At 55.2% G+C, this 14,621-nt stretch overlaps 4 protein-coding genes across 4 annotated transcripts, besides 1 other annotated feature; all 4 read left to right on the forward strand.

The window, feature by feature from the left end:
- Positions 1-4: 4 nt before the first annotated feature.
- Positions 5-209: a repeat region.
- A 1,147-nt stretch (positions 210-1,356) lies between these two features.
- On the forward strand, positions 1,357-2,433 carry LPMP_303280 (hypothetical protein; the record flags this gene model as incomplete). The annotated part of the gene is made up of 1 exon (XM_010703048.1): positions 1,357-2,433. The coding sequence occupies one exon, from the start codon at positions 1,357-1,359 to the stop codon at positions 2,431-2,433; it is 1,077 nt and encodes a 358-aa protein (XP_010701350.1).
- A 4,970-nt stretch (positions 2,434-7,403) lies between these two features.
- Positions 7,404-8,531, forward strand: LPMP_303290 (hypothetical protein; the record flags this gene model as incomplete). Its single annotated transcript, XM_010703049.1, has 1 exon — positions 7,404-8,531. The coding sequence occupies one exon, from the start codon at positions 7,404-7,406 to the stop codon at positions 8,529-8,531; it is 1,128 nt and encodes a 375-aa protein (XP_010701351.1).
- Positions 8,532-10,959: 2,428 nt separating this feature from the next.
- LPMP_303300 (hypothetical protein) lies at positions 10,960-12,114 on the forward strand (the record flags this gene model as incomplete). Its single annotated transcript, XM_010703050.1, has 1 exon — positions 10,960-12,114. The coding sequence occupies one exon, from the start codon at positions 10,960-10,962 to the stop codon at positions 12,112-12,114; it is 1,155 nt and encodes a 384-aa protein (XP_010701352.1).
- A 1,012-nt stretch (positions 12,115-13,126) lies between these two features.
- LPMP_303310 (60S ribosomal protein L9, putative) lies at positions 13,127-13,699 on the forward strand (the record flags this gene model as incomplete). Its single annotated transcript, XM_010703051.1, has 1 exon — positions 13,127-13,699. One exon carries the CDS (start codon positions 13,127-13,129, stop codon positions 13,697-13,699), a length of 573 nt encoding a protein of 190 aa, XP_010701353.1.
- Between the last annotated feature and the right edge of the window lie 922 nt (positions 13,700-14,621).

The raw sequence follows: 14,621 nt of genomic DNA on the forward strand, positions 1-14,621 counted from the left end.
GGCCCTCTACCCGCACGCCGGGCGCCGCCGCCGCCGAGCAAAAGGGCCCTGAAGGGGCGGGGAAGGGCTGGAGGAGCCCGCTGGTCGCATGGCCCGATTCGACGGCCGGATGGTGCGTGCTGGACGACCAGGATTTAGCTGCATTGCAGATGAGGTCGGTGGGCTGTGGGTGGTATGCATGGAGCTGCTGACTGGTTCGTGGTGGAGTGGGCACGTTGAGAAGACGCCTTTCTGCTTTAAGATCTCGCATGGGGGAGGAGTGCGTGCGTGTGTGCGTGTGTGCGTAGGTGCATATGTGTGTGCTCAGAAATGAGGCCTGCACGAATGTCGAGGGCGCATCTTTGTGAGATGATGGGGAGGACGGGCCTTGTTCCCTCCTCACTCGTGTATACGTAGTCATGACGTGAGGCTCTTTCCGCACCACCTTTGTTCCTACACACGTACGTGTGTGCACACCGTTTGTGTGCAGTTCAGGACTGCATTGCATTGCGATACGCGAGACGCGGCTTTCGGTTTGCAAGCGATGCCGTAACCGAGGAAGAAGGACCCCCCAGGACGCATTTTCATAAGGTTAGGAGAGGTAGGGCCTACAGGAGGACCTCAACGTGGGGCCTGGAACACGAGCTGAAGAGGATTCTAAACGCTGAAAGCGGTGACGGTGGTTGTCGTTTTGGACTCTCTTATTAGCTCTGTCTCTTCTTGAGTTCATAGGGCTTGAACTGAATGTTAGTGCCTGTCGGACGCAAAAGGTGTTTTACCTGTGCGTATGTGTGTGTATTGCGTTGAGCAGAGAGCAGATATTCCCATGAGGCGTGGGCAGTCACTAGAGTGGATGATGCTCTTCTGGCGCTGAGCTGCCTCTCGAATTGGACCCCGTGCGCGTGCGCAGACGCAGTCTTGTGGTATCCAGAAGCTAGCTAAGGTGGCCAGGTGGAGATCGATAGCATCTGCACGAGGTACCTCTCGCTTTTTCTGGTGCTCCCTCTGCTCCATTTACGAGCACCTCATGCGACCACTTCTCTATACATCTTCGTTTTTCTTTTCACACGCGTGCCTCGCATATTTTCGCACAAACGTACATCGACTCCGCTGCACATACACACACGAGGAGCAGCCAAAAAGTGTGCGTGTGTGTGTGTGTCCTCAGCTGTGTGCCCTCCCCTTACCCTCTCTCGCACGTGCCACGGATTTATATCGCTTAACGTCAGCCATCTGGACGAAGCAGAGTCTACCCCTGCATCTGCATCCACTACTTCATATAGAGCGCAGGAGATACCCTCCTTCTGTTCCTCACCACCACCTCGCTTCGCGACTGCTACTTCTTTCCACTGTTTTGTGAAGGTCAAGACAGCCAAAATGATGTACACGGGCGAAATCGAGAACGGCCAGATGCACGGCCGGGGTTGCCTCGTCTACCCGAATAAGGAGAAGTACGAAGGCGACTGGGTGTACGGCAAGCGTCACGGCCACGGTGTGTACACGTACGCGGACGGTAGCAAGTACGATGGGGAGTGGGTGGAGGATAAGGTACACGGAAAAGGCACGTGTTACTACGCCAGCGGCAACCGCTACACCGGTGACTGGACGTTTGGTCGCATCAACGGCCGCGGTGTTCTCGAGTACGCCGACGGCGACCGCTACGACGGTGAGTGGAAGGACGGCCGTATGCATGGTAAGGGTCTCTATTACTACTCCAACGGTGACCGCTACGAGGGTGAGTGGAAGGATGATAAACGCCACGGCAAGGGTACAGTGACGTACGCCGGCCCCGACGGTAGCGTGTCAGAAAAGTTCGACGGCGACTGGATGGAGGGGCGCATGCAGGGCTGGGGTAAATACTACTACGCCGACGGTGGCGTTTACGAGGGTGAGTGGCAAGATGGCAAGATGCACGGCAAGGGTACGTACATATTCCCTAACGGCAACAAGTACGAGGGAGAGTGGTTCGACGACGTGAAGCAGGGCTACGGTGTGCTGACTTACGTTAACGGTGAGCGCTACGAGGGCTACTGGCTGGACGACAAGGCGCACGGCACCGGCACCCTAACCTACCTTCAGGGCGACCGCTACACTGGCGAGTGGTGCCAAGGCAAGAAGCACGGCCACGGTACCCTGGCCTATAGCAACAAAGACACGTACGAGGGCGAGTGGCGTAATGACAGCGCGACCGGCCGAGGTGTGCTCGAGTACGCGAATGGGTGCCGCTACGAGGGTGAGTGGTTGGACGATAGGCGCCACGGCGAGGGCCAGTTGCTGCTGCCGGATGGCTCCAGCTATGAGGGAGGGTGGGTGAATGGTAAGAAGGATGGCCGTGCCCGTATCATCCTGAAGTGCGGCGCCATCTATGTGGGCACTTGGAAGGACAACCATATCGTGGGACAGGGCGAGTTCCGCCTCTCCGAGCACTGTGACCTCAGCAATTCTGACTACTAGTGCAGACCTCCGGGGGTGTCATTTTGTTTCGTTGAACTCAATCCTCTTTCACGTTGTACCGTCGATCGCCCATCCTTCCTCTCTTCTCTGCATGCTTTTTTTGGGTTGCTCGGTTTTCCGTTCGTTTTAGATGTACATCCGCCAAGCGCGCGGGTTTACAGCTCCTGCCACTGCCACCTCCTCCCACCTTCACTCCTCACGTGTCTAATGGCTTGTAATCGTCTCTGCGGGTGTGTGTCTGTTGGGGGAGGGGCGTGGCGTGCAGTTACACTCTTCCTATGTTTCCTGTTCTTTTCTATCGTTTAGTGACTTAGGATTGGGTACGCCTGTCAGCGCCTGCGTGTGTGCTTGTCTTTGTGTGCCCTGCGGGCCACGTGATTGAGTTTTTGTTTCAGTGTTTGGGTCTGTTGTTGGCGTTTAGTTTTCGAGCTGCGCACTGACGTGCGTACTCTTAGATCTCTTCTTAGTGTGGGGTCATGCGGTGGCTGCGACTGAGTGATTAATTGTCCGCATGGGTTTTGTGCATTTGCGTTTGTGTGCGCGTGCCTCTTGTGATGGGGGGAGAGGCGCGAAGAGAGGGACCACCCAGGAAATGTTTGGAAGGGAAGAGGAGCGCCAGAGTCAAGTGACTTCTTCCTCTTTTTTCCCTCACCCTCCTGTTCGTGCAGCACTGTCTACACCATCCCCTGCTGGTGCTGTGTTCCGCTCTGTTGGCGTGTGTGAGTGTGCCGCTTCTCCGCCCCACATCAGCGTCTCCGTTGCTGCGTGTGCTGCGGTACGGCACCCTTCCCCCTGCATGTGTATGCGTGTTCGCTCTTTCTCTTCCTCGTTCTCTCTCTCTCTTTTCATTACCTCTCCTCGCCTTTTATCATAGATAGTGAGCGTTACATTTACTCTTTATCTTACGTTTCGCACACTTGTGGGTGGATGTGCCCTGTGCGTGCTCGTTTTTGATTTGGGTGTGGGAGACGCGAATGTGCAGGGATTGCTGACATCCGCCTGCCGCGCTCTTTGTTCTGTTTTTTTTTTTGTGTTTTGTTTTGTTTTGTTTGTCCTTTTCTCGCTGTTGTGTGTTCCAGTGGTGCCTCTTTCTGTGTTTCTTTCACGCATTCGTTTCGCTCTCTCTCTGTGTGTGTGTGTTTCCCTAATGAAGGGCGAAGACAAGAAGCGAGCACGCCTATTACGGTGCTCCGTCTCTGAGGCTACCTAGACAAGGGTGATGCATACGTATGCGCTGACTCACATGCACGTTTCAGCAAACATGCAGACACATACACACACATACACACACCCACACACACGGTCATGCGACTGGATGAAGAGAAGAGATGGATACGGACGCCTTCGGGCACAGTTATCATTGCCCTCACGATTGCGCCTTCCTTCTCATCCTTTCTTTTTCGGTCCTTCTCTATGTCTTTCGTTTTGTTTGGCTTCTTCCCTTCTCTGTTGATTGGGAAGGGGGAGGGATCGTAGCTTACATCTTCGACCTGGAGAACTGCAAACGAGAAAAAGCTCAAGGATGTTTAAACAAAACAAAGCACTCAAGAAAAAAAAAAATACAGCACACAAGATGGGAAAGAACACGCATCAAGGGTGGATAAAGCAGGATAGATAGTGAGAGGCATGAGGTGTTTTGCCTTCGTGCGGAGATGCGAGGTGGGAGACACCGACAGAGAGGGGGCAAGTGGTAAGGGAAGAGGATGGGTGAGGAGGACGCACTCCCGCCGCTGGTCTTCCCCGCTTCATCTTTTGCTTTTCCTCTCTTTCGCTACTTTGGTCTCCCTCTCACTGGCGCTCTCGTCGCTGCATACCACGGGCTGTATGGTATTGCCCCTGGATGTGGGGCGAACCTCACAGTCGTAAGCGTCTCTCTCCCTCTTCCTCTACCTTCAGGAATCGGTGCAAGACTGCGCTCCAAACAAAGGAAAGCGCTGTAGTGGCATAATGTTTTGTGTCTACGCCCAACTTCCACGATTGTCTCTTCTCACCACACTCGCACGCGCATCTGTCTGTCTTCTCTCCACGCCTTCTTTCTGTCTCTGTCGCCGCCCGCCTGGTTCCTTCTCTTGTTTGTACTGACACGCAGGCACACAAACAAACGCCCCTCTTTCCGCCTTCACAGACACAGACCCCCCCCCCCACACACACACTCACACCTTATCTGGTGCACAGGAGTCGATCACTCTGAACCACGGAAAAGAAAGCACAGGCAACGCAACATGCGTTAGCTCCCCTCTCGGAGGTGGTCGACACTCATGATCCGTTTTCTCCCTCCTAGCCCCCGGCTACTGCTCCGCACCTGTGAGCCCTGTCTGGATGTGCCTGAGGGCGAGAGGGAAGGAGGAGGGGGGGGAGTATAGAGTTTGCCCCCTGCTGCCCCCCTCCTATCCCCTAAACATCTCCCCCTGCCCGTTTGCCACAAAGTGCCTTTTCATCTCTTCGTTTTGTTCTTTTGTTCTTCTTAGCCCTCTTTTCTCATTCCACGAGAATGTGCAATATGTCAGATGGAGGGGAGAGAGGGAGAGGGTGGGGGGGGGCGAAGGCAGGACTGGGGACGAGGGGGCAGAGGGCTGAGGGGGGGGGTACCAGTGCGCCTGGATTCAACTCACCTACCCCTGCCGGTTTTTCTTTTTCGCTCTGATTATCTTCTTCTTTCTCACCCCATTTTGCTTCTCTCTCTTTCTCTGCATTGACAGGGGCATGTTTGCTTCACGGAGCTTCCCTTTCCTACTCCTCGGAGGAGGAAGGCACTACGCAACACACCCCATCTCATGTTGCCTGTTTTCTTCGGTACATCTACAGAGATGCACACCGGCGCCAAGCGTATGCATCTCTGTAAACGTACCGATACGACCCCATCTCGCAGCTCGAAACGGAAACCGTCAGGATCCCGCGGCCACTGAACCCCGCCGTCGAGCCACGAAACGTGAGGGGGACCTCCATACGATCCACTAGGCTCTTATTTTTTTTTTCGGTGACCACACATACGGCCGTCGTAGTCTCTGTTTTTCCGCCTTTCCTTCTTGTCCAGAAGGGGAAAGATTGAAGGTAGCGAGGAAAGCGGCACGTGCGCAACTTTGCCGTTATGCATTCTCTGCTGATCAGCGCTCATTTTGTTGTGCGTGAGTGGCAAACGGGAAAAGCCATCCTTCTTGTTTTTCTGTATTCGGCGCACCTCATCATTTTCAATCCTGAGCTCGTTGGTGTAGGTGAGAGGAAAAGGAAAGACAAGTCCCTTCACGTATTTCATTGTCGCGGCGTGCACCTGCGCACGTCCCCGCCCCTGTGAAGTTCGTGAAGGGAGGGCCCTCTAGCAGCGGGCAGGGGCATCAGTCGTCCGCTGTCCACATCGACAGAGCGCTTTTTGGATCAGAAAGGGATCTTCTGCTTATTCACTTTTCGCTCCGTCGTTTTCTTGTTGCCCTCTTTCCTTGCTTCGGGTTGTTACGTTTCCATCTCTGCGCCGCATCATCTTTTTAATTCATCGTTTGGTGCCTTTATTCTTTGACCTGCGTATCTCACTCCTTTCGGGCCGTCGTGCAGAGCGGGGGGTCGACGGGGGTGACGTGTGGCTCTGAGTTGAGGGGAAGAGAGTGGCATGTACTCATTCCTTCCACTCATAGGCCTCCCTTTTGCGCAGAGTTGAGCGGAATAGTAAGAAGGCAACAGAGAAAATAAAAGGTTTACGTGGCGAGCAGTGGTGGCCTTGTGCCTTTTTCTGCATGTACCTCTGTGTTGGGCAGGCCCCAGATGACTCTCGCTCAACTACTCTAGAAGAATAAAAGCGATGTCCATCGATGGAAGGAGGAGGAGGTGTGCACACCACGTTTGTATGTGTATGCAATGGAGAGAGTGACTGAGCGCGTGAGTGAGGTGATCAGTCGTGGCTGTAGTAGGCAGTCAACTCCACAGGCTTGCGTTGATTCCACTTTCTTCTGTTGTTTGTTGCTCCTTTTGTTTTCTCAGAGGTGCAACTTGCTCGTCTTGGCGCACACACTCTTTTTTCCTTGTTTTCCCCCCGCTTCCCCCGCTCCCCCTCCTGCTCTCTGTCTCGCATTGCTCTCCCTCTCTCCCTCTCTCTCGTTACGCTCGTCGTGAGGAGGAGACAGAGTGGGAGGGGCGTGATGAAGAATGAAAACTAAGAGAAAGAGAGGCAAGTTTGAGCTGTACAATAGCGACTGGGTACTATGTTTGCAGATTGAGATGAGGAGAGGAGAGAGAAAGTGCCCTCCTGCGTCATAGCACCCTTTTCTCCTTGCTAAAATCTCGATTCCCAGAGCCCCCAACCCATCGCCTGGTGTCTCCCTAGCAGGGCCAGTTACACAGCTGCGGTTGCTGCTTCCTTGTGGCACTGCCTCCAACTTGTTTCTTCGCTTCTCCGTCTACTCGCGGGAAACAGTGCCGCCGGCGTAGAGCACCACGACGAGCTGCGGAGAGGACGTTTCAAGAGAGCAGGCCTTCGTGCTGTCCTTATGTGCCTCTGTCCTTCGGTGTGTTTCACCATATTCTTCGCTGCCCTCCTCCGACATTCATCGGCTTCTTGATCTCGCTCCTGCTTGACTGTGCGTGGGACACACATACATACACGTGTGTGGGCGAGTCACGCCCAGGGAACTTTCTCACATGCCTACGCACAGGTCGATACACATCCATGATTTGCACCAACACGCACAACCGTAACACACCGATACCCACACACTATTTTGATTCTCGAAGCCACGAAAAACGAAAAACCGCGGTGGCTCGCTTCTTATCGCACTTTACCCACCCTCTCGTGTGAACGCCTTCGCACCTCACTTAGGCTGCGCGTCTGCAGGACACCGTGAGGCAACTTTTCCTGGAGGAGAGGAGAAGCTGAATCATTGCATCGTAGGCGAAGAAACAAAGAGGGCATATATATCTTTTGCTCGCTTGGCTATCGTACGCTGACAGCCGAGACGCATACAGACGCCTTACACGACACCGTGATGGAGGCCTTGAAGGGACTTGCTCGCCGGACCACGCAGAGCCTGCGTGAGATGGTGTCGCGGACGGAGGTGACACCGGAGGAGATGCGCCTCACGGAGGTCATGGCGAAGGTACGCATGATGGAGACGAAGGGCGAGATGATATGCGAAAAGGTGATCCAAGTTGCTCGCCTCATGGGCGAGCTCGGCACGACGTTGCGGGAGATCGGAGAGGAATACAAGGGTGTGCCGGATTTACCGAAGGAGAGTCGTGAGCTTGCGGATGACGTCTTCGAGGTCGGTGTGAAGCTCGTAGAGACATCGCAGGAGCACCAAAAGGGGCTGAAGGATAACGGATTCGAGTTGCTACGCAGTTTCGTCAAGCAGTGCGCGCAACTGCGCGAGGTTGAGGATGCTCGACGGCACCACCAGCTTGAGTACGACTTCTTCAAATCCAAGGTGCAGCACCTCCGCTCATCCCAACAGAGGGACTTCACCCGTCTTCCACGCAACGAGCAGATCTTGGAGAATTGGCGTGTGGAGTTGTGGCGGGCGACGGAGTGCAGTAAGGCGATGTGCTCCCAGCTCTTTGTGTCTGGTCGACAGGCGATTGACCGAAGCGTGCTCACAACGATACAGGTGCTCCACAGCTTTGTGGAGATTGCGTCGACGGGCTTCTCACAAACTTTTCAGGGGGTGAGGCTCCCGACCTACCCAAGCGCGCCAATACTGCCTCCGACGGCGCTGCCGCCGGCGCCGGCGCCGGCACCGGGACTTAGACCGTCGCTGGGGCCTGGCTACGATTCATCGGGGCCGTCGACCCCGTACGCATACAGCGGCCAGGCGGCTGGTGGGGTAGCCACCAACGTCACGGTACCAAACCCAGCAGGTGCTCAAGTCTCTATGCACGGAGCGGCCTACCCCTTGGTGCCACCAGTATCGTCGTCAAACTCTCTTGGCCCAGTTGCAGCACCACAATCGACGCCACTTCTTCCTGGCACAGGCACTTTGTACGGAGGTGCACCTCCGTATGTCTCTACACCAGGCGTTCCAAACAACGGCACTGCTGGCTACCAACCACCGCCCCTCAACACTCACAGTTCGACCGACAATGGCTCTGCAACCTATCAGCCCCCGGCCGTGCAGTGACTTGGGGTACACGCCGTTGTTATGTAGTCGGCGGCCATCGCGGCATCTGTGAGGATGGGTCTGTGTAGAAGGTGTAGTGAGAGGGAGGCAGCGTGGAAGGTGATGCGCCAACATTGAGCTGCTGCCCATCGACTTGCTGAGGTTGTTTTTCTGCTCTAGCTTTTTTTTTCCTTTGACGGAATGCCGCACGCCTCTGCTCTCGGTGAAAATTTGTGTCATTTTTTTTTTGGGGTAGTCGCTTTGTGGCTGTGTTATATGTCGCTCTGTATCGTTGGTACTTTTGTTGCTTCTTCTTCCCCTCACACGCGCGTCTGTGCGTCTTTCCTTTTCCCAGTGCTCTCTCTCTCTCGCTGCACACGGCGCGTTGCTGCCTTGCCGACCCCTTCCTCGTTCTTTTCCATCCTCACTCTCTGTTCAAGTCTCAGTGGCGTGTTTGTGTGTACATTGGACAAGGTATATGCGTTCTGTAGCTGCTTTTTTTTCTTGTACTTCACCAGCATTGCAGCTAGCAGTTGTTATTCGTCGAGGTCTGCTGAGCACGCAAGAAGGGGCAACTGGAACAGAAGGCGTTTTTTTTTTTGCTTATCGGGCTGCTCTCTTTTGGTTTCTCCAGATGATCGTCGCTCAAGTAGCCACACACTCATCACCGCCTCCTCCTGCCCACAAGCAACGCTAGAGCGGGTTGCGCATGCATGCGTACCATCCAGGTACATCGAAACACGTACTCTCCTTCTTCTTCCGTCTGAAACGAAACGACAAGAAGATAGTGCGGAGCCCGATGCTGAAAAGACGTGCGTGTGTGTGTGTCTGTGTGGTCACTGCCCTCGTATGAGAATGCGTCTAGGATGGCGGCTGAATAGCAAAAGGATGTGATGGCCGGCCAAATGGCCCCTTTCTCCTCGCGACCTCGGTAAGCCACAGTACTTACCAGCGGTGTGCGAGTAGAAGGCAACAAAGAGAAACAAACTAGAATGCTGCACTAGCTGGAAAAAAGAAGGCGCTGCTCCATCATATCCCTGGCTGTTGCTATAACTGTCGTGTACGTCGCGTTTGGCTTCACTGATGTTGCGATCACCGTAATGCTTCAGTGTAACGCACTGCCTCCTAAGGAGGCTCCACTTCCTCAGCATTTGTGTGTGCGGCCGTGCACCTGTGTGTACAGTGCATTTCCTACGTCTATGCCTGCCCATTGCGTCAGCCTGGGACACGCGCTCACTGCCGCAAATCTCAAAATTTACGCTCTCCGCCCTCTCCTCTCCGTGTGCACATCTGTTTCTCTCTCGTTGCTCTCTTCTTCTAACGCCCTCCACGTCCCCCATCACCCATTTCCCCCATACACACCCCTTCGCGTGTACGCATGTCTGTCGCGATGTCCCGTCAAACCGTACGAACAACACTAAAAAGAGGAACGTACGACCCTACACAGCGTTGTGTGGCACAGCGCTGCTGCACCCGGACGAGTGAGCATCGTTAGAGATTCTCCTTTCATTCATTCTCCCCCTCTCCTCTCACTGTATCCTTTCATCATCTTCGTGGATACAGACGTACATATAGGTGGGAGAACTTCTCACGTTTAGCGTTTTTCTTTCTTTTACTTCCCCCCTCCTTCTCTCTCTCGGCTCTCTTCTTAGAAGATTCACACCATTTCTTCTTTCTTTGCCTTTGACCTCGCCTTCTACAAATTGCGCTGTGCGCCTCTCTCCCGGCGTGCGTGTGCACTTGTGCGACACCACTAGATCTCTCAGCTTTTTTAAATCTTCGCGTTTCCTTGTTTGTTTACGTGTGTGCCACAGCTGCAGATTGTATCGTACTGGTGTGCGTGTGATAACTTCAGTCTATTCCTCCCTCTTGATTCTTAGCACCGCACTCTTGTCGTTTGCTCTCTACATCCCTTGTATCACTCTACCCCTCCTGCTCCTGCCCCTAGCACCACTACTGATTCTCACGCCCTTCCCCTTCGCTCTGCATCCACAGATCTCTTTTTCTTTTGGACAGCGTTCCGGCCGGAGGAGTTGCTTTGCCTCTTCTTTACTTTTCGATTGTTGTCGCGAGTGAGTTTCACTAGTGTGCACTCTTCTCCCTCTCTTCACCAACACACAACCCTCCCCCTTCTCGGAGGAGCCCGCGTGAGTCATCTTCTTTGCCCACCTTTTTCTGCCTATTCACTCCATTCTGTCGCTTGACTACTCTAAGCCCTGCACCTGCACCTCTGTAGGCGTTCTTTCCTACACTACCAGAGTATTGAGTTCATGTGTGGTTTTGATCTGGTGAAGCAGCAATGCAGTCCTCAACAGCATCGTCAGCGGCCGCTTCTACTGAGCCACTCTTCGCAACAGTCACGTTCATAGCGGAGGATAACGCGCATGGCAACACATTTCGTGTGCCGATTGGCGCTTCCACGACGGTGCGTCGACTCGCTAAGGACGCGATGCAGCGCCTCGTGTTGTCACGGCGCAACCTGAAGGGCTGCAGCGACATGTCTGCAATTGTGGTCACGGAGGTGTTCGTCGGCGGTACCGGTACGCAGCCTAAGGCGGAAGTCTTCGCGCAGGATTGCGTGACGCAGGTTGTTTTGGTAAAGGAAGAGGTTGTGTACATGAGGCTGAAGGCAATGAATACGTCCGCAGCACCGACACAGCTTTCCTCTCCGCCTCCACCGCCGCATCAGACAGGCGAGTCGTCAACGGCCTGCGGTGGCATCGTCGCTTGCAGCAATCCCCCCACCACACCACCCACCGCCGCTGCTCCGTTGTTCCCAAAGGAGGCTGCCCCATCAAAAGACGGGAGCGAGTCCACGACCGTAACGCACTCTGCACTGAAGACGACTGTGCTGCCGCCCGCAGCAGTGAAGCAGGCAACGACTCAGAAGTCGACGAGCGACGGAACGGCCGCTGCAGCGGTACCGTCGACGGTGGAGCCACTGGTGCCGAAGGCTGAGGCGCCGACGCATCGACTGGGCTGGGGCCCCGAAGCGTACGGGCTGCTTCCTGACAAGCACATGTCAGCTCCTGGCAAGCGTCCGCGGACAGTGCAACCCGAGCCAAGTACAACGACGGCGCAGACAGAGAAGTGGAGCAAGACGGAGTTGAGCACCATTACTGTCGCTACTACTAGGATGAGAGATGGGGAGGAGTTGTTAGGAAAACAGGCTCTGGAGGCCAAGCGCCTAGGGTGGGGCCCCGAGGCGTCCAAGCACTTTGCAGACAACTACGTTAGCTCCCCAGATAAGATTGCACGTCTCCAGCGTGCGCAGAGGCAGGCTGTGAAAACGTCTGAGAAGAGTGCCGCTCCTGCACCGACTGCGAGGCTGACAAAGCCTGTGCTCAAGGCACCGGTGTCCCGCGCCCTTCAATTCCCGATGGCTAACGCCGAGGAGAGCCGTACCACAGTGGGCCACACCGTGGACGATGCCATCAGTGTTGACGAAACCTCGCCAACGGTGGAGCTTCCGAAGGGGTGGGGAAGGGAGTCGCTCAAGTTCTTTGACCCGAACACGTACTGCGACGACCCAACAAAGGCACGTCTGCTGCCGAATACGGACTACTCGCGTTCGCGTCGCCACCGCCGACCATCCACCCTCTAGTCGCCAAACGACACCGCACGGTGCGCGAGCGTGTGGGGCACATTCAGAAGCGGTTTTCTCAAACCGATGCGCCGCCTCGTCCCCGCTTCCCTCCCCTTGTTGCTGTTTGCGCGTCTGTATACCCATGTGTATGTGCGACTACATGTATGTGCGCGTGTGTGCGTGTGTGCATGCGTCTTCCTTTCTACAGAGACCCCGTACAGTCCAACAGCTGCAGAGAAGCTTCTTTTCTCTATGTTTTAACTTCCTAGACTCTCTCTGTGCGCCTCTCGTGTGGGCGCTGATTGGCGAAAGCGCATCTCATCGCAGCAGAATAACCACCAACAAAAAATCAAGGAGCTGCTTGTGATGTACGAGCGGTTGTCTCCTCACGTGTGCCCGGAGGGGGCACCTCATGTAGAGTCGAGGGGGCAGCGATAGGCTGTTGCTGCCGTGTATACTGTCGCTCTTGTTTCGCATGGTTCTTTAGCAGCTATTGCTGATAGGGACCAGAGATAACAGGGGTGGTGGTGGAAAGGATCGAGCGATTGGGGAAAGGGCGGGAGGGAGGGGACGCGTGTGGCCGTTGACGTGCGGACATGCGAGAGTGGGCAAGGGGTACGCCAACCTGGAAGGGGTGGGGGTGGACTTGGACTGGAGCGGGCCGACCTCCTACTACCGGACCGCACTTTTGCCTTCTCTTTCGCTGTGTCTGGAGATGAGAGATGGTCTACGTTCACCTCCTCACGTGTGTCACTGCCGCCGCCTTCTCGCATCTCTTTCCTCTTATGATGCTCGGTCTTTGGACTTTCCGCTTCTCTTTCTATGCGCGGTGTCTCCGTCACCGCGCACTTCACCATGACCAACATGTGTTAGTGCAGTGCCCTCCAATTCAACTGTTATTCCGCTTTCCCTCTGTCCCCCCCTTTCCTGTCATTTCCATCTTTCTCTTTCTCTTTCTCTTTCTCTCTCCCCCCCCCCACACACACACAAAGGCTAATCGTAACCCAACTTGCTTCGCTCGCAAGCAGAGATGGTCAAGATCAAGAGCTTCTCCACCCTGGAAATCCCTGAGGGTGTGACCGTCGAGGTGCGGGGCCGCAAGGTCACTGTCACAGGTAAGCGCGGCACCCTCACGAAGGACCTGTCGCACCTGCAGCTGGACTTCCGCGTGGACAAGAAGAACCGCACCTTCACGGCGATCCGCTGGTTCGGCTCCAAGATCCCGATCGCGTGTCTGAACACCACCAAAACACACGTGCAGAACATGATCACTGGCGTGACGAAGGGCTACCGCTTCAAGGTGCGCTGCGCCTACGCTCACTTTCCAATCAACGTCTCTCTGGATGGCCCGAACATCGAGGTCCGCAACTTCCTCGGTGAGAAGCGCGTACGCCGCCAGACGGTGCCCAGCACTGTGAAGGTGAGCCAGACCGATCCGTCCAAGGTCAAGGATGAGATTGTCTTTGATGGCAACGACCTGGAGCAGGTGTCCCGCGAGGCCGCCGTGCTGCACCAGATGTGCCTGGTGAGGAAGAAGGATATCCGCAAGTTCCTTGACGGTATCTACGTCCAGACCAAGACCAACGTCGAGGCTGTTGAATAGAGAGAGCCGTCGTCTGCGAGCGAGCGCGTGTGTAGGTGTATAGGTGTGTGCGTGTGTGGTCGTGGGGGGGGGGAGAGCTGTGGATTCTCCTCCTTGTGCGTTGTTCTCTGGTTCCTCTCCCTGCCACTTCGTGTGACACCCCACTCGCCCCACGCGTCCACACGCACCTCCTTACCTAGCCCCCATCCCTCTGTAGCCTTTTGTTTCCCTTGTCTCTTTTTTCATTTTTGCTCTTGTGCGATTTCCCCCCTATAAAAGTAGAAAATGCAGGTAAATGTGTGTCGAGAGCATGCTTGTCTCTGCGATGGTGTGCGTGTGTGCGTGTCATCACAAGAGCGATGAGGCCGCCACAGGTTATGCGTACGCCGCTCCACTCGGCCACCTCTGCCGCCGCACAGGTGCAGCAGGTCAAAGAGAGGAAAAGCGTGGCTGGTGCCGTGTTAAGCAGTGAAGGAGTCGTTTTCTTCCTCCGGCACCGGTGTCACGCATTGGCGGCTCACTCGAGTACCCGAAAGAGAAGTGAACCGCTGTTTCTTCGTCGAAAGCGTGTATGCGATTCTTTGGTCTGTCAGTTCACGTGTGGGGCTCTCCGCTTTACAACTCCCCCTCCCTCCCTTCTCTATTCAATGCGGCTGTGCCTCGGATATTATCATCGCTCACCTCTGCGCACAAACACACATACCTTTTGCGGTTCTCCTTCACCATTTGCGCCCCATGATCTGCCCTCCTGCAATGACAAGGGAGTTCGGGGAGGAGAGGATCCAGGTAGTGTCAGGTGGCGGCTGAGTAAGGGACACTCGCTGACACGCGTCCACGCATAACGCACGCCCACACCTCGCCTTTCTACCACTGCTCTCTTCCTGCTATTTGGCCATATCCTGACCTCCGCGCTGCCCACACTTGCCGTCGGCAAAGCGATGCT

The sequence above is a fragment of the Leishmania panamensis genome (genome assembly GCF_000755165.1).
Source record: "Leishmania panamensis strain MHOM/PA/94/PSC-1 chromosome 30 sequence".
NCBI classification, from domain to species: Eukaryota; Euglenozoa; class Kinetoplastea; order Trypanosomatida; family Trypanosomatidae; genus Leishmania; species Leishmania panamensis.